This window comes from Cervus elaphus, chromosome 21 (genome assembly GCF_910594005.1).
Source record: "Cervus elaphus chromosome 21, mCerEla1.1, whole genome shotgun sequence".
Taxonomy (NCBI): domain Eukaryota; kingdom Metazoa; phylum Chordata; class Mammalia; order Artiodactyla; family Cervidae; genus Cervus; species Cervus elaphus.
The window spans coordinates 13110233-13129988 of record NC_057835.1 but is presented as its reverse complement, the minus strand read 5'-3'; the positions used below and the strand labels follow the sequence as shown (position 1 = coordinate 13129988).

At 48.3% G+C, this 19756-nt stretch overlaps 1 protein-coding gene across 4 annotated transcripts in view; it reads right to left on the bottom strand.

The window, feature by feature from the left end:
* Positions 1–9083: 9083 nt before the first annotated feature.
* DNAAF11 (dynein axonemal assembly factor 11) overlaps positions 9084–19756 on the bottom strand; it is a 71843-nt gene continuing 61170 nt past the window's right edge. For 3 of the 4 annotated variants that reach the window (XM_043880254.1, XM_043880257.1, XM_043880260.1), the window contains 2 exons: positions 15224–15309; positions 9084–9478 (listed from right to left, as the gene is read on the bottom strand). In XM_043880254.1, coding sequence (XP_043736189.1) covers positions 9301–9478; positions 15224–15309 — 264 coding nt within the window. In that variant the 3' untranslated portion in view covers positions 9084–9300. The remainder of the gene's footprint in view (positions 9479–15223; positions 15310–19756) is intronic. The other variant, XM_043880255.1, reaches the window with a different exon arrangement.

Here is a 19756-nt window from a genome sequence, read left to right as displayed (position 1 = left end):
ATTAAAAAAATATTCTCTTCTATTTTTATCTGCATAACCTAAGGAACATTAAGTAGAATTCAATTCATAACTCTGAACAGGCCTCTTAGATCACCTCCAACGATCTTTATTTGGCCTTGTATCGATTTGTAAATATTTTTATTTATAGAAACCTCCAAGAAAAGGAGAGGAGAAGAGGCAGGCAGTGGTATATGTTATAAAAATGATCCTGAGGTAAAATTAAGTATGCCTCTCTGCCCCCCACCATTGCCCACATCTTTTATTCATACAACAGGAGGAGAATCACCTCCTCTTTCCTTCAGGGGCAGGAAATGTTGCCTAAAAGAACTTGAGTTTCATGGAGGAGGAAGGGCAGTTGGTAGACCGTATTTTCCCAAGGTCTCCTAACAAGATGTGTCATTTCACACACTCGTGTAGAAGCCAGCGACTCCTCCAATGAGATGGTGAGACCAAATCCTCTCTTCTTGGACTTAGCCAGGCCTCTGGGATGGCCCTGATCAGTAGTAGCATGTGGCAGAAGAGAGCTGAGTCACTTCTGAAACTAGGCCATGGAAATACCAGGCTCTTTGTTACCCTTATCCCTAGAAGCTCAATCTTGGACCCTCACAGCCATGCTCTGAGGAAGCCAGAGACCTCATAGACCCACGCGGGGGTGGGGGGGCTGGCTTTCAGCCAGCTCAGGTCCTGGCCAAGAGCCAGCCTCAGCTGCCAAAGATGTGAGTGAAGTCATCTCCGGGTTCATCCAGCCTCTGGATCTCAAGTTATCCACAGTTTTGGGGTTTAAGTTGAGGCTCCAGACACAAAGGAGTAAAGACACGCTGTGCCCAACGTGTTGGTGTGTATTTCTGACCTACAGAAACTGTGAGCACGCTAAAATGGTTGTCCCACGGCACCAAGCATGATTGGTTATATTGTGTAGGGTAACTAGAGCGGGCATTCTTTTTCCCTTTGATGGTGGAAGTCAGCAGACTCAGTAACAGTGTTCCACCACCCAGAGAGCTGAGCCGCTCACCGCGGTCAGTGGTCCCTGCAGGACCATGGACTGATCCACTTTCCCAGCACAGATGATGCAAAATGATGGCCCTTCATGTTGGATTTAACTTCCCTCTGAAGAGTCTCTATGTGCTTATAATGATCCCAACACCTGATGGCCTTAGCCAGGAATAGGGGCCTTGTGCACTCGATCCTGCTTCCTCCTTCACAGGAGGGCCTCCACTCTGTCTCTGGGCCTTGGTAACACCACCCTGCTCCCATCCAACCCTGAGAGGGCTCACCTGGGCCCTGGGACCCAGCGCATCACCCACCACCTCAGGTCAGGGATGACACGGGCAGATGGTCAGTGTGCATATAAGCCCCATGTGACTCTCAGGAGGCTTCCCAGGTGGCGCTAGTGGTAGAGAACCTGCCTGCCAATGCAGGAGTCACCGGAGATACAGGTTCGATCCTTGGGTTGGAAAGATTCCCTGGAGACGTCATGGCAACCCACTCCAGTATTCTTGCCTGGAGAATCCCATGGACAGAGGAGCCTGGTGGGCTACAGTTCTGAGGTTGCAGAGTTAGACAGGACTGAAGGGATTTAGCATGCATGTAACTCTCAGGAATGGTGACAACTTCAGTGTGGAGGGCAGATTGGATGCCTGGGGGGACGTGGTGGGAGATGTGGGTAGCAGGTGGGGGCCTGCATCTGATGGGCTCAGACTTGTTCTCTAGGCAACAGTTACGGGCGGTTGGCGGGGGTGGGGGTGGGGGTGGTGGGTGGTGGTCACACCAACACAGTAGATGACGAGAGATGGCATACAGATGCTGACAGTGGTTTTGGAGACTAGAGGAGCTCTTTTTGAAGGAGAATTGATGGGATTGAGTTACCAACTGAAGGTTGAACATCAGTTCCATTCAGTTATTCAGTTGTGTCCAACTCTTTGTGACCCCATGGACTGCAGCACGCCAGGCTTCCCTGTCCATCACCAACTCCCAGAGCTTGCTCAGACTCATGTCCATTGAGTCGGTGATGCCATCCAACTATCTCATCCTCTGTCATCCCCTTCTCCTCCTGCCTTCAATCTTTTCCATCATCAGGGTCTTTCCAGTGAGTCAGTTCTTCACATCACGTGGCCAAAGTATTGGAGTTTCAGCTTCAGCATCAGTCCTTCCAATGAAGAATCAGGACTGATTTCCTTGAGGATGGACTGGTTGGATCTCCTTGCAGTCCAAGGGACTCTCAAGAAGGTTGAACATAGGAAGCAGCGATGGTGTTTTCTCAGCTGGGTGATTGGAGAGTAAATCCATGAAACAAAAGCCAGAAGACAAGAAGCAGAATGAGTAAAGTGGCAGGAAAGATGAGAGGAGACGATGAGAGAGAAGACTCTGGCTAGCCCAGACGAGTCGCTGAATTTGAGGACTGTACCTGAGGCCTGAGATGGGGATGCCAGGGGCAGAGCACTGGCAGCACAAGCCACAGGGATGTGCCCACGTGTCCTGGAGAGGCAGGGTGTGCTCGTGGAGATGACCTTCCAAGGGGTCACATGGGTACCGGCCTGACGCGATGAAGCAGGGGGAGCGAGGGGTCACTAGCAGGAGGGGAGCGAGAACCGGGAGAACCTTCTCTGGCACCTGATGTGTTCCCTGCACTTAGTAGGTGCTCAGGAAACGTGCGTACATGAAGAGACCCATGAGCATATCCAACTGAGGCTCAAAAAAGGCACCAGACCCAAGGGAAGGAGCAACAACAGGAAACAGGCGTGTCGTTGAGCCGAGGTCGGCTGTGAGAGCGTAGACACGTCAGCCTGATGTGTGTCAACAGGAGACGCAGTGACACTTTCCCTCCGATGTGTCAGGCAAGCTGCGACAGACCGTGAAAGGTGGCCGGTGCTCGCTGTGTGTGGAGCCCCAGCTGCCAGGCAGAGGGCAGGCTTCCGGGAAGGGGCGAGCACCAGGGCACCATACCTGGGCCTTGCACGGCTCACACACCTCCCATCAGAGTCACGGTTGCTGGCCTCCTCTTGACGTTGGCAGGCTTTTCACATGCAGGGGGCTCCTGCCTCAGCGCTTGTCATGGTAGCTGGGCGCGGGATGCAGAGACATCACTGCGCTGCGCTGGCGCCGGTGGGACGTCACGGCCAGGGATACAGAAGGGCTGGTTTGTGCTGCTCAAGAGAAAAAAAAGTGGGAGAAAAAAAATGCAGGGACTGGTGTGTTTGGGTCCTGGGGACAGAAGATGACATTACATGCCATGCAGTGTCCTTTCTCCTGGGGACTGAGGAGGAAAAACAGCCAGCCTCTGCTGTCCCTGGGGGAGCTGATGCAAGGCTGAAGCAGTGAGCCTTCTCGAAGAGAGAGATGAGCCAAGGCAGAGGGCGAGGAGGGTGATGAAAAGGGAATTTGGAAAAATGGCCAGGGCAGCGATTCTGGCATTACGGGTTACTGTCAGTATACACTTTTTTTTTGGGAGTATACTGGGTCTTGGTTATGGCATGAGGGTTTAGCTACGCTGGGGCATGTGGGATCTTAGTTCCTATGCATTGGAAGGTGGATTCTTGACCACTGGACCACCAAGGAAGTCCCCAATTAGTATACACTTAACACTGAGTGCTCACCTTGCAGCTGTGATTAATACATGCTATAGGTTCTCCTTTCCTCAATGTGGGTGGTTTTTCCCTGCCTCTGGATGAAAATTTAAGCGGACCCAGTGACTAATCACTGCAGATGGTGACTGCAGCCATGAAATTAAAAGACGCTTACTCCTTGGAAGGAAAGTTATGACCAACCTAGACAGCATATTAAAAAGCAGAGACATTACTTTGCCAACAAATGTCCATCTGGTCAAGGCTATGGTTTTTCCAGTGGTCATGTATGGATGTGAGAGTTGGACTGTGAAGAAAGCTGAGTGCTGAAAAATTGATGCTTTTGAATTGTGGTGTGGAGAAGACTCTTGAGAGTCCCGTGGACTGCAAGGAGATCCAACCAGTCCAACCTGAAGGAGATAAGTCCTGGGTGTTCATTGGAAGGACTGATGCTGAAGCTGAAACTACAATACTTTGGCCATCTCATGCAAAGAGTTGACTCGTTAGAAAAGACCCTGATGCTGGGAGGGATTGGGGGCAGGAGGAGAAGGGGATGACAGAGGATGAGATGGCTGGATGGCATCACCGACTCGATGGGCATGAGTTTGAGTAGACTCCAGGAGTTTGTGATGGACAGGGAGGCCTGGTGTGCTGCGATTCATGGGGTCGCAGAGAGTCAGACACGATTGAGCGACTGAACTGAACTGAACTGAACTGAGTGATATTTCCTTGTATTTCTAGGTGACCCTTCAGCCATTTGAATCTTATCTTCAGTCTCCATTCAGTAATGAGATTGTCCCCATCAAGGTCCAAATGCTAGTATGACATCAGCTCTTCTCCCCCCACCCCACCCCGCCCCTGCCGCCTTCTCAGGCTGATCAGGGTGGAGACCAGCAGCTGGCAGGAAGGCTGTGCTCTCATCCTGCTCCCCGGCTCCCGCCCCGACCCGACCCCAGACACCAGGAGCTCTAGCCCCATCCTGGAGGGGTTGGGGGGGCAGGGTGAGGGACGACAGGCAGAGGGGAGCGCGGCCCCTCCACCGCGCTGTGTATCCACCAGCGGGCTCCCCGAGCCCTGGCCCTCAGTTGAGCTTGGCCGCTGGGGAGTTGTAGCCGGGGAGTAAGGAAGGTCCAGATGTTTACTCCCTGCTCCCTCCCTGGGAAGGGAGGTGGGGCATCCTGGGAAGAAGGTGGGGCTCCTGTCACTTGTCTGCCACCCTCTCTGGTCCTGGTGACCATTCCCTCCTCTTCCCACTCGAGCCCCAAACTCCAAGTGGCCAGGACCTTGACGGCTGCGGATAAGATAAGTCCTTACAGCTCCATCAGGCTTCCTGCTCTGTCGGCCGGGCGGAGGGTTGAAACTGACTTTTCTACCCCTGGAGGCCTTTTCATCGACTCCGGAGAGGTTCCCAGTTCGTCCATCCCCTGCATGCCCAGCCCTGGCCTTGGGGTCCTCCTCCTCAGCCCCCGGCACGCAACAGCATAGCCTGAGCCTCTGCCGTGGGGCTTCTCACCCCTCCAGGGAGCCCCGACGGACAGCAGTCTGAGCTGCCGTTATCTCCCACCTCAGGTCCTTAGGAAAGTCTCCCACAGCACCGCCCCCAACCTCGGGTTTCTCAGTCATGAGTCAGGTAGCAACCGTGTGCCCCCAACTTCGGGAAACCCTCCTGGGAGCTCTCCAGTGAGGTTCCCTGGAGAACTTCTCACTGAGCCTGGACTACAAGAAAGGACCCTAAAGTGGATGTAAGAGGTAACGGCGCTCTCCAAAGACATGTGTTCATCTACCATCACCTTCGAAGTCCCTTGAAAGTCCCCCACCCAGGAGGACTGAAGTGAGAACACACCACCACCCCAAGAACCTTCCAGCTTTATCCCCAAAGCTTTAACCCTCCACAAACCCCCTCTAGTCTGAGATCCCTTTTCAACATTCCCAAAGGGAGGGACCAGTTTTAAGACTGGAGAAAGTAGGTTTGTGACTATTTCCTTGGAAAATATTGTCATGTGAATTGTTTCATTCACTTTGGTAGGGAAAAAAAAAAAACAAACTCATATTGGAAATTTGGTCAAAAATGATTTTTAAAAAATCATATTTTAACAACTTGCTACACTGTTTTAGGGCCTTGACCTTTGGGAGTCTCAGTTGTTAAAACTGTAAAATGGGGACTTCCCTGGTGGCGCAGTGGGTGAGAGTCTGCCTGCCATTGCAGGAGACACAGGTTCGATTCCTGGTCTGGGAAGATTCCACATGCTGGGAAGCAGCGAAGCCGATGCACCATAACTCCAAGCCCCAGCTCTATGGGCCATGACTACTGAAGTCCATGCGCCCGAGAGCCTGTGCCCCACAACAAGAGAAGCCACCCGTGAGAAGTCACCCCCTAGAAGCCCACGTACTGCAACCAGGAGTAGCCCCCACTCTCTGCAACTAGAGGAAGCCTGCACACAGCAACAAAGATCCAGTGCAACCAAAATAAATAAATTAATTAATTAAAAATACTGTAAAACGTGAGAGTGAGTGCCGAGGTGTTCATTCAGTCTCCTAGTACACAGATGTCCCTCGCTTTTACGCCAGTTTGCTTTTATGAAAGCCCTATGGTAGTATGTTCTCTCTAAATGAGAGAAATCAGGATGATTTTGGCTTTTACGAGAAAAGGCGAAGAGCAACCACTCTGTTCAGCGTTTCTTTTCCAGAGATCTGCCGTATAGAGTGGCAGTGAGAGGAGCTCTGCCAAGCTTCTTCCCACACTCAGCATCTCTGCATCCAGCCGCCAGGGCTGTGAACCGGGTCTGCGAGCATCTGTGCTTTATCTCGACGTCAGGCCATTGCTTCTTCGCCTTACACCACTTTGGTTTATACGAGGTTTCGTTATTTTTGAACAAAGCCTGTATAGTTCCTTCATATTTCCTCTAAATTCTGCTTGAAAACGGACTTTGTATGACTTTAGCTTTTGCAGCTAACAGGTACGAGTTGATGATACTTCCGGCATTCTACTTGGAAATCTTTCACTAACCCCAATAAGTCATCAGGGACATTTTTCCATGTTACCCCCAGGCAACAGTTTTGCTAAACTTTTTCTACGGAAGGAAGGTCTTTGTTCCAGCACTAAAGCGCATTTTCCTGTTTCCACTGACAGCCACCTGGAGGTGAGTTTCTGTCATCGGCCACAGAGGGGCGCTGCTCAGCTCTTCCTAGAGAGAACCAGACGCAGGGAGCGGAAGAGCTTGCAGCCTCCAGCTGCAGCACCTTCGGGACCCACTCCAGTTCTCCAGCTCTGGCCCTCTCCCTCTCCCTGGCTTCCCTGCAAGCACCAAACTTGGCAGGGGCTGCTGGGCACAGCCATTTCTGTCCAACATGCCTGTCTTCCTTCCACGGGCCCTCTTGTCCTGGAGCTGCCAGCTGGGTTGGCTGAGACGTTCTCAGTGCTGCACTGCAGTCCGAGGCTCCGTTTAGCCAATCCTCCTCCATCCTCATCCTTCCTCGTTTTATGGATGTCAAGCCTGTATCTGAAACCTAAAGTCTAATGCCTCTCCTACTCCAGCTCCCTCTCTTCATCATTCTAAGCCATTACCCCCAATAAATCTCTCGCACTTCTAACTCTCTCCTGTCTGCTTCCTGGAGGGAGCCAACTGTCACAAACCTCCTCAGGGCCCTTCTAGCTTCTGACCGCCCCAAGCAATGACTGCACGTCTTTGGTTTTGGTTAGTAACGCGACACTTCTAGGTGCCAAATCTGGTTCTGGTAGCTATTGCTGCAGGACAAACTCTCCCTATGTCTATAGGATGACAAAAACCATTTTATTTTGCTCACAGTGCTGTGGGTCAGAGATTAAGAAGGCACATCTGGGCCGTTCTTATTTTGGCTTGACTCACACAGTTACAGCCAGACGGTGGCCAGGACTGGACGTCAAAGATGGCGCACTCACAGGTCTCGTAGATGACGCCATCAGCTGAGAGTGCTTCTCGGGCTGTGGGCAGGAACGCCTACTGTGGCATCTCCAGCATGGCAGCTTCAGGGAAGTTGGACTTCTTACATGGCATCTGGATTCCCCCAGAGGGAATGTCCCGAGAATCAAACGGCAGTGATATGGCCTTTTCTGATTCAGCCCTGACAATCACGTTGCTATTGTTTAGCCGCTAAGTCGTGTCCAACTCTTTGTGACCCCATGGACTGTAGCCCACCAGAATCCTCTGTCCATGGGATTTCCCAGGCAAGAACACTGGAGTGGGTTGCCATCTCCTTCTCCAGGGGATCTTCCCAACCTAGGGATCAAACCCATGTCTCCTGCCTTGCAGGTGGATTCTTTATCACTGAGCCTCCTGGGAGACCCTTGACAACCATGTAACATCATTTTATTATTATGCTACAGGTCGCAAGCAAGTCACTAAGCTTGGCCCATATTCAAGACGAGAGATCAGAGAACCCACCTCTTGATGGGAGGAGTGTCATATAATTTGCAGACATCCACAGCGGCCAATCCGACAGTAGCAGAAACCAACAGCGAACTCCATGTATGGCACTATACCCCAGGGGACCGTCCATCACCTGCTGGCTGGCAGGTTGATTACACTGGAACATTTCCATCCATCGTGGAAGAAGCGGTACCTTGTTCTCACCGGAATATACACTTACTCTGAATATGAATCTGCCTTCCTTCCCTATAGTGCTTCTGCCAAAACCACCATCTGTGGGTTTACGTAATGGCAGCCATATTCGCTGCCGCAGTACTTCATGGAGCACCGCCTCTGACCAGGGGGCTCATTACAGCCAATGAACCATGCCCACGGAGCCGTGTCTATGGAACTGACTGGACTCACCATGTTCATCATCACTCTGGAGCAGCTGGCCTGCTAGAACACTGAAGGGGCCTTTTGCAGACTCCCCTACAGTGCCAACCGGGTGATAACACTTTGTGTGGGTGAGATAATGTTCCCAAGGATGAAGTATAGACTCTGAATTCCTATCCAACATGTGGTGCTGTTTCTCCCAGGGCCAAGGAGCATGGATCTGGGATCAAGGGATTGAAATGGGAGAGGTTCCTTTCACTAACACCCCTAATGATTAACAGGCCAGTTTTACTCCTGTTTCTGCAACTAGAGGCACTGGTTCTGGAGGCAAGAGCACTTCCACTGGAGAACAAACAGACGTGCTTTTTGACTGCGGGCTCTGTCACCACCTGACATGGTCCATGTGTGCATATTTTACTGCCTTGTTACCACTGACTCCATGAGGAACAGAGCAGGTCTGGGACTCAGTAGCTGCTTATGTATTTGTTGATTTGTGTGTGCGTGCATGTGGGGGAGGGGTTGGGGGAGGAGTCTGGTTTAAATGCTAGTAAGTCATGATCAGAGTAATGATAGTTTTCCTATACTGTATCTGGAATACTGAGTTAATAATGTTCTAGATAAACCAGAGGTAGTGGTTTAATGATGAGTGCTTTAATCCATGATTTCATCTATCTGCACAAGCAGGTGGTTCTGGGATTTACAATCAGCGTGTTTCTGTAATCGTTCTACGATTTACTAAACATTTTAACTAACCAATGCTTTATTACAAACAAATGATACAGCATTTTGAAGGTACACGCTTTAATTTTAAACTGGTTTGAGAATATTAATGTACAAAGTAGAAGCTAACGCACTGGAGTAGTAATACTGAAAATAACTGTGTCTACCCCGTAAATAATACACTCTCTGTATGGAGCAAATCTGGGTCTGGCAGGTCACAGGCAGTGTGGCCTGAGATTTCAAATCAAAGGAGGCACTTCAGGATTATCTTCAAAGTCGGGCTCTTCCTCACTTGGTATAATTTTGGGCTCAGCGCGCACTCTTCTGGGCGTGTGTTTTCTCTCCTGAACTATGTTGGCCACATCAGGGATGGAACGCTTGCTGGGATCCACTTCTAGTCTTTCCATTTGCTGGCTTCTAGAACAACAAAAAAGGCAAAGGAAATGGAGATATCATCTTGAAGTAAATTTCAAGCAGATTCCATTCATTCATTCGTTTGTTTGGCAAACATTGGCAAGTACCATCCCTGGAGCATGGGGGCAGAAAAAGGAGACTGTCCTGGATTCAAGTGGCTTAGAGCCTTGTAGAAGCAGGAGTCGACCTTCGGAGAAATAAAGAGTTAAAGGGTGCTGCAGGGCCATGCTAACACACAGGCAGGCAGAGGACAGGACAGTCGGCAGACTCTGCTTACCTAAGACTTTTTTTGATAACTGAAATGATACAGCAGGTCAAGTCCCACAGCCAGGAGCAATAATAGAATCACACCCGGCAGGTTTCACTCCTGAATGGAGCTAATCAGGCGCCTAAGACCCTGCTGCTTGAGATAATCCAGCCTGCTGAGGTTGGCGTGCTCAGTCGTGTCCGACTCTTTGCAACCCTTTGGACTGTAGCCCACCAGGCTCCTCTGTCCATGGGATTTTTCAGGCAAGAATACTGGAGTAGATTGCCATTTCCTCCTCCAGGGGATCTTCCGGATCCAGCGATTGAACCCATGTCTCCCACATCTCCTGCATTTCAGGTGGTTCTTTTTTTTTTTTTTTTTTTTCAATTTAATTGAAGGCTAATTACAATACTGTAGTGGTTTTTGCTATACACTGACATGACCCAGCCATGAGAGTACATGTGTCCCCTGTCCTGAACTGCCCTCCCACCTTCCTCCCCGCCCCACCCCTCAGGGTTGCCCCAGCGCAGCAGCTTTGGGTGCAGGCGGGTTCTTTACTGCTGAGCCGTCGGGGAAGCCCGTGGTTCGGCAGGGACACTCATGCTACAAGTTCAGGTGCATGCCAAGCTTAGCCCACGGTTCCTTCCCTCCTGTGGGAAACCGCACCCAGTGCTCGCGGCAATAGCTGGGGTGAAACGGAACCAGGAAGCCCCTCTGCCGGCCAAGGAATCCCGTGATCACAGTCACATAGAAAACTCTAAATGATACAGTCCCCGGGCTGTTTTTCTGGCCATTTCCATTCCATAGACTTGGAGTTGGACCCAGTAAGCTGTAGTTATGTAAAGTTTTCCCCAGGATGTGGATGATTTTGAAATAATTTTGGAATCACAGTACCAATCATTCATTCACTCAGTTATTTGACAGATACACATTAAGAGCCTACTGCACCCTAGCTGTGCTAGACACTAGCAATACCATGGTCTGTGCAGACAGACAAGGTTCCTGGGCCCATCTCGGGGCACAGGGGAGTGCTCAATAGAAAAATTATCTCGCCATCATGTAACTGTCTCACTGTCCATCTGTTCCCCCGTCAGACTGGCATCTTCGAAGCAAAGATTCTGTCTCTTTCACCTTATATCTTTGGCATACAGCTTCACTGAATAAATTGCTGTTGAATAAATAGAAAAAGTTCACTACTGTGCAATACTGAAATTAAATAGGCAATTAGCTCTGATCTATGTGGTTCAGACTGTAAAGAATCTGTCTGCAATGCAGGAGACCCAGGTTTGATCCCTGGGTCAGGAAGATCCCCTGGAGGAAGGGAATGACTACCCATTCCAGTATTCTTGCCTAGAAAATTCCATGGACAGAGGAGCCTGGCAACTACAGTCCATGAGGTTGTGAAGAGTCAGACGTGACTGAGCAACTAACCCTTTCAGTTAAGGAAAATCACGATCTACTCCAGGAGTTCCAAACCCATGTCCTCCGGCCAAATTCCTGCAGCAGACACAATCTGGTGGAGAAGGGAGGTTCCATTTTCTTTGGAAAGTGTAAATTCTTTTGCTCTTGCAACCATTCCCCCTCATGTCTATAGTCTGCTCAGCCCTTGAAAGGATCTGACTTTTTGATTCCTTTGTATTTTGACTGGGCTTCCCTGGTAGCTCAGACAGTAAAGAATCTGCCTGCAATGCAGGAGACCTGGGTTTAATCCCTGGGTCAGAAATATTTTGACTAATATACCTGGACCTGCTGAAGAAAAACACAAATTTGGATTTAAAAATGGCACTTTCTGAAGTCCCAGAATATACACTATAAACTATGCAGGGAGTTTCAGTTTTCAAAAACTTACATCACAGTCGTTATTAACTATAGCTCTACTTCTTAATTATTCTGTTCTTACTTAACAGGCTGTGATATCTATGGCTTAATTAAGTAAATATCTAAATTCATCTATGATAATTATGTGTCCTTGACTTTGAAGAAAAGCAGCCCATCTCTATTCAGGGCATATCTCTTGGGCTATAGTTTCTGGATCTCAGTAATAAACAGTGAACTCAGTATTCAGTTATCTGCAGCGCCCCAACTTCAGATGTTCTGAGGAACAGTTTGTGTGCAGGGTTTTAATTAGTCACGAATCCCTGAGGGTAATAAGCAGTGAACAGCTAGGCCTGGGGCACTCGAGGACCACATTCATCCCCAAAATAAAGAGGAGAGGGAGTTTTTTTCCCCTGCTGCTTCCTGCCTCACATCCGAGGCCTGAAGAGACAGATGCCCGCTGCAGGTTTTACCCGTCACCTGGCTGTCAGACCAGAACCTCTGGCACCTAATAAGAACAGGTGGAAGACGGCATGAGTAAATTTATAATTATGGGAGAATGCAAGAAAAAAAGAAAATGTCTAAAATCAGTAGGCGTAAAATATATCGAAGATTGATTCCTCTATTAAAGAATACAAAGGATTTTCAGGGCAGTGAAACTCCTCTGCGTGACACTATAGTAGCGGATGCCTGTCATTATTTGCTGTGGTTGTTCAGTTGCTCAGTCGTGTTTGACTCTTTGTGACCCTCTAGACTGCAGCCCTCCAGGCTCCTCTGTCCATGGCATTTCCCAGGCAGGAACACTGGAGTGGGATGCTACTTCCTTCTCCAGGGGAGCGCCTCAGCCCACGGGCTGAGCCCACGTCTCCTGTGTCTCTTGCTCTGGCAGGTGGATTCTCTACTGCTGAGCCACCTGGAAAGCTGTTACACATTTGTCGAAATCCAAAGAACACACAGCACCAAGACTGAGCTCCTATGCAAATTCTGGATGTGGGTGATAATGATGCAGGAAGGCAGCTTCATCAATTGTAACAAACCTCCTCTGGCAGAGGGTGTGGATAATGAAGGAGGCTATGCACCTGTAGGGGAAGGGGGTATTTGGGAAATCTCTGTGCCTTTTACTCGATTTTGCTGTGAATCTATGACTGGGCTAAAAGTCCATTAAAAAAAAAAAAAGACACCATGAGGAGAGTAAGAAGGCAAGCCCGAGAATGGGCCACATTTTATAATCCTAGATCCACCAGTCACTTACCAATTTTGCGATCTTGGGCAAATGACCCCATCTCTATGAACCTCGGTATGTTGGGAATAGAAGGATTTATTTATATTTTGGAGATTAAAGATAACGCTCAGCATCATATAGCACAGGCAGGCGCTCAGTACTCAATAAACCCATCTTTGAGGAAGTTGTCACAGGACCACAAGGGTTCACTGAGTCTGTGACCTTCTCCTCAGACATGATCCTATCCGGTCCAATGAACAAAACCCTCCTCCCCTTGATCTACTCCCTCCACTCACTCTGTCTCCACCGCATGAGGAAGGGACCACCCAGGCTGAGAGGGGATTGAGGGGCCTGTTCTGACCCCCGGCCCCCAGTGTCCTGCCCTTTGTAGGCCTTTCCCCCAAACCAACAAGCTGTCTGACCTCATGCCCACATGCAGCCTTTATAGGCGGCTGTTTGGGTCATGGATTGCCTAGTCAGAAGCTGATATAATGGGAATAATGAATTCTGTCAATGATTCAAGAGCACCACAAACAACCTTCCCATAGATGTATCCTGAGCAGACATGAGGTGATCCTTTCTCAGTGACAGCAATGAAAAAGAAAGGCTTTGTGAAAACACTGCAGGGGTTCCCTCTATAAATAATTGTGCTAAGATGTCTCTAATCATCAAGTATAATCACGGTGATGACAGTTAGCCTGGAGTCTTGAAAACCAGCTCCAAACTGCTGACAATGACTTGGTTTCCAATCCCTGCGATTCCTCACAAATTAGATTCAGATTTTTTACAAGTATGGATGCTGCTGGGGCTTAATTATGACCATGAAGATTCACAGGAGTCCTAATACCCTTGAATCTCTTTAAGTGATGAGATGGTTAGAGAGCATCACTGATTCAAAATGAATTTGAGCAAACTCCGGGAGACGGTGGAGGACAGTGGAACCTGGAGTGCTGCAGTCCATGGGGTCACAAAGAGTCAGACATGACTTAGCAACTGAACAACAACGATCTGAAACAGAAATTAATAAGCCGGGAAACATGAGAGTGGCTTCCCAAGGTTAAAAACAGCAACCCGCTTTTCAGAAGGAATTCAGCTCCATACCTGTTGTTTAAACAAACCGCATGTTTGAAAACCTCTACAAAACTTTGACAGTTGTCTTTGAATATAAGAATGCCTGACTGCTTGTATTATGCAAGGCATAAATACAGCTCCTGCTCAGGTATTTTTATAGTGATAATTCTGGCATATACATTTGTATCACAAAGATAGTTTGCCTGGGTCCAAAATAGACTTTGCCATCTGGATGGTACAAGTCTGGAAATCTTGAAAAGGAGAAGGAAAGTTGAAAGAGCTGAGATGTTCATTCCAAGGATGAATTGAGAAGGAATGAGAGCTTTGTTCGAAATGCTCTAAGGATTGTCACCGCTTGTGGGGGGTGGGCATTGTTCTGAGGGTCTCTAGGGGCAGAGCTAGAACAGACCCCATGGACTGTAGCACGCCAGGCTTCCCTGTCCTTCACCATCTCTTGGAGCTTGCTCAAACTCATGTCCATTGAGTTGATAATGCTGTCCAACCATCTCATCCTCTGTCATCCCCTTCTCCTCCTGACCTCAATCGTTCCTGGCATCAGGGTCTTTTCCAATGAGTTGGCTCTTCTCATCAGGTGGCCCAAGCCTTGGAGTTTCAGCTTCAGCATCAGTCCTTCCAATGAATATTCAGGGTTGATTTCCTTTAGGACTGACTGGTTTGATCTCCTGGCTCTCCAAGGGACTCTCCAACACGGCAGTTCGAAAGCATCAGTTCTTGGCCACCCAACCTTCTTTATGGTCCAACTCTCACCTGACTACTAGAAATTCTCCTGAGAGGGTGAGGGGTCCTGTAGGGAAGGAAGCTTAAGCCAAGGCAGGAAGATGGTCTATGATTGACAGGAGGGCACACACGGGGTCTCTAAGTCTTTGCAGCCCTGAGAGTTTTGGACGCTATGATGGGACACGGGGGTCATAAAAGAGAGGCGACATGAGCAGAGTGCTGACCAGAGCTCAGCAGAGTCCTCGAGAAAAATCACAGCTGCATGGCCTCCCGACAGTCCACTGCCCCCCTCCCTCATATTCCTTGTCTGCTTAACTGAGGATAAAACTTGTGAGGATTAAATGTGTTGCTATGGGTAAAGCACACAGACTGGCCTGATAGGAGGCAAGTGCCTGGTCAGTGTAGCTGTCAGCGGTGTAGATGTTGCCGCTTCTATTAGTATCTTGGGAAATGGGGGCCTAGACATGCACAGATCTGTGTCTGAGCCCTACAAATCAAGAGTTGAAGTTTGGGGAATACATATTCAGGGTATGAATCCTTTCTAAAGGTTCAGTCACCGTACCAGGTGGGCAGGTGAATTCCAGCCACCAAAAGATGATGGAGAGAACTCTAAACAAAGCTAAGGATGGGCGGTGGGGGCGGGCGGGGATGCTACCTCTGGCTTGTCTGCCCTCTGCTGCTGTCCGGCGTGCTTTTCACAGGCTTCGACGTTCGTTGACAGCCTATGATTACTTCGCCCACCTGAAAATAGAAGCACAGCACAGTCCGTGATACATTCTTTCTGATAGAGCTTCAAAAGTATACACTATATGTTTCCCAAATGCTAAAACACTTTAACTTTCACTACAGATCCCATGAAAGAGTCTGACTTTAAGCCCCTCCATGCGGATGAGAAAGGTACGTTAGTGCCCCCACCCCTGGGGATACATCACAAGACTCCCAGGGCAGGCCGGAGAGCACAGATAGTAAGATCCCCTGCCGGAGGAAATGGCAACGCTCTCTAGCACACTCTAGTATTCTTGCCTGGAGAATTCCACGGACGGAGGAGCCTGGTGGGCTACAGTCCACAAAGGGTCAGACACGATAGAGCATGCATGCACCCGTACATACTCACACACCGAACCCTACATAGAGTATGCTTCTTTTCTTTCTTTATGGATATACTTGTGGTGAAGTTTAATTTATAAATTAGGCACAGTGAGATATTAAAAACAATAACCAGTAATAAAATCGAACAATTATAATGATATATTGTATGTTACACAATTGTAGAAATTTAACACCTTTTCCATCTTAACTAAGCACCTCTCATGCATGGTGGCCATACTTTTTGCAGTTTGAGGTACAACAGCAAAACTAGCACAGAGTTCTTCTTCCTTCTTCACAATTTCATGGATAGAAGACTCGTTCTTACCCTACATCTTAGCAATCTCAGCATATGGCTTTTTTTCCTTTCCTTATTAAGTCGGGAACTTTTACCTTTTCACTTAAAGGAAGCACTTGAAAGCTTCTTTTGGCATATCTGAGCTGCCAGCTTCACTAGTCTTGCACTCTGAGACCGTTATTACATAAAATAGGGGTGGCCTGACCCCAAGCACAGCTGATCTGATAACCAAGGCATATACTGACTCAGGAATGAGTGGGATTATTTTTGACATCCTGGGCGGGACGGAGCAGGAAGGTGCAAGATTTCATCATGCTGCTCAGAATGGCCCACAATTTTAAACTTATAAATTGTTTATTTATGGAATTTTCCATTTAATATTTTCAGATGGTTGACCGCGCATAACTGAAACCAAGGACAGGGAAACCTTGGAAAAGGGGGGAATTACTTAGACCACAAATTGTAACTATTCATGTTAGTCTTGCAAAGCTACAGGCTACACTTCATTTGTCCAAGGCCAAGCAGGGGGACAGAGTGAATTCATTCACTTAACAAATGTTTTCTGAGAGTGAACCTGATACCTGCCAGACACTTTTGGGGGTGTTGAGGACACAGGGGTGACAGAGACACTGCCTTTGAGGAGTTCCCAGTGAATGTGCTGCAGGGGGAAATGGTCTGAGCTGGAAGCTCAAGCCCCTAAACTGCCAGCTCACTGGACCCCGCCTCCTTCCACTGTAAAGTGAGGGGATTAGCTAAAATCAGTCGCAAGGGCCTCTTCTCAATCTGAAAAATTCTGTAGTTCCATTATCTTTTAAACTGAATAAGCTCAGTGCTAAGCATGTTAAGGTCTCAATAAATATGACTGAGTGACTTAATTCAACAAACTTCCAGCAGAGAGCATTCAGACCCAGCACCTTCCCTTAGGAAGCTCAGAGACAGAAGAGTGTTGTAGGGGGATGGTGGGAAGAGGAGGAGGCTACCTGCTGGGCCCATGCCCACCTGAGCTGGGTGTGCATGTGTTTTATTTAGCCCCCACCTGCCAATCTTCCTATGAGACAGGGATTACTGGTAGGCAGAGAGGGAAAAAAGAAACAAGTCAAAACTCCTCTCCTTGGTCCACTGACCAAGGTGGGGGACTTCCGCTCTTTCTTTTCAAGGAATAGAGAGATCTGGAGTGGGTGTACATTCCTCTCTCCTCCACCCTCACCAGCTCCTTCTCTCAGATGACGGGATGCTTCATTTACTGGCCACATCTCACTGGCAGGCAGGGTCACTCCTCTGAAAGATGAGCGCCACCAGCCACCCTTTCTCCATCCTGCCTGAGACTTCCTGCCACACAGCAGTGATCAGATCCGTGCAACTGATGATGAAGGAAAAACACTAGGCTTGGACTCTGAGGATCCAGCTCCGCCCCCATCTGTTGGCCAGGCAGGCATGCTGGACTAATTATCTGTATTTGGGGAGGAAGTTAGCAGCCCAGGGTTAGCCTCAACCCTCAACCAGATTCTCCAATCCAATCCTTACTAGACCTTTGCACTGGTGTGCTGAGCACTGAAACGAACTGACAGATAGGGTCGTGTGTTTCCCATCTGACTAGTGATTCTTGGCTGCATGAGCCATTGGTCAGAACCCCAGAAAGCCCAGCCCATTGTTCATCATATGTATGCTTCAATATATGGATGATGAAAGAACAAATGAAGCAATGCGTCCCAGTCTGGGGGCTGTAGCATCAAGCTCAGGGAGGTGAGTGTTCTTATTGTCCTTGATGGCAATCCGTCTCCTTGTGGTGGCATAACGGTTCAGTTCAGTTCAATCTCTCAGTCGTGTCCGACTCTTTGCGACCCCATGAACTGCAGCACTCCAGGCCTCCCTGTCCATCGCTAACTCCCAGAGCTTGCTCAAATTCATGTCCATTGAGTTGGTGATGCCGCCCAACCATCTCATCCTCTGCCGTCCCCTTCTCCTCCTGCCTTCAATCTTGCCCAGCATCAGGGTCTTTTCCAATGAGTTGGCTCTTTGCATCAGGTGACCAAAGTATTGGAGTTTCAGCTTCAGCATCAGTCCTTCCAATGAATATTCAGGACTTATTTCCTTTAGGATGGACTGGTTTGATCTCCTTGCAGTCCAAGGGACTCTCAAGAGTATTATCCAACACTTCTTTTTTTTTTTGATGTTCAAAAGCATCAATTCTTCGGTGCTCAGCTTATGGTCCAACTCTCACACCCATACATAACAACTGGAAAAACCATAGGTTTGACTAGAAGGACCTTTGTTGGCAAAGTAGTATTTCTGCTTTTTAATATGCTGTCTAGGTTGGTCATAGTTTTTCTTCCAAGGATCAAGTGTCTTTTAATTTCATGGTGGTATATAGACCAGTCTTTTTTTGATAGTGCAGTTGTATATTTTTCTATCATATTTTATAAAAACTCAATTTGTGTATGTGTGATTTAGTTCGGCCCCCTTCCCATAGACCTCATGGAAGGGCATATGTGCAATGCAGAAATAAAAGATCTGCTTAAACCCCACCTTTTCATTACATGTATTGCACATCCCACTAGGGAAAATATACCTTCAAGCATCACCGATGGTTTGTGTGATGGGCAGACTTTTGCTGAGACTTCAAAAGAGAGGAAAAGAACAACAATAACAAGAGCTGCATGTTCCAAACACAGGAAATTACAAGGCTGGAAGAGTTTGTTCAGAAAGATTTTTTTAAAAAGGTATATTCTGCATAGCAAAAACCTGTAGAAGAAAACCATGGAAGAACCAGCAACAAAAGCCACCAGTGCAATGTTCACTGAATAATTAGAGGAGGTGACTCATGCAAAGGTTTGCCCAATGCAGCAGGTTTTTATTATCATCAAATGAGATTTGTTTTGGAGGAAGCTAATCTTAAAATGGTGTGTTTGTTATGTTTTAAAGTCTATTTCATGCCAATTTCATTGTTTTCCATTCATTTCTTGCTGGCCCATGATATATTTTCAGATGTTCATGTGGCAGAGTAGACATGTTTACACTATCTTAATGTGAAAACTTTTTTTTCCTTTTCTCTGATTGAATTAGTGTAATGGATACAAACATTTCCCCTGTGTTCCTGGCCGATCCTTAAAGAAATGGAAATACTTTTCAGTTTCTATTGATGCCAGTTCTGGTTTATTAAGGGGCTTCCCAGGTGGCCCTGTGGTAAGGAATCCACCTGCCAATGCAGGAGACTCGCAGTGCAACCCCTGGGTCAGGAAGAGCCCCTGGAGAAGGAAATGGCAACCCACTTCAGTGTTCTCTCCTGGGAAAACTCCATGGACAGAGGAGCCTGGTGGGCTACAGTCCATGGGGTCGTAAAGAGTCGGACACGACTGAGGCAACTGAGCATACATACACTGGTTTATTGAGTCACATTAATGTCACGTAAGAGGGCAAAGAAAGAGTTGAGGAGACTAAATAGAGATGCTTCCCAGTTGAGGGGAACAGGAGAGGCTGTAGGTGCTGGGGTAACGAGAACCGGCACCTTCTTCCTGGGGATGGGGGTGCAGCAGACCCTCCCTCTGAGAGGCAGGGTGGAAGCGTGTGGGGGAGCAGTGCTCCCCAGGAGAACGTCCTGTAATAATGGGGATGTTCCAGGCTGACCCTGGAGTGCTTGAGTACTTGAGATATGATGAGTGTAACCGAGACATTAAAGTGTTCACTTTATTTCATCTTTAGAGTAAGTTTAATTTCTACTGACCAAGCCAGAGAGAAGGGAAGTGACCAGAGTGAGCCCCAAACCCAACTGTGGGCTGCTCGACTCTTCTATAGGAGTGAAGGGCA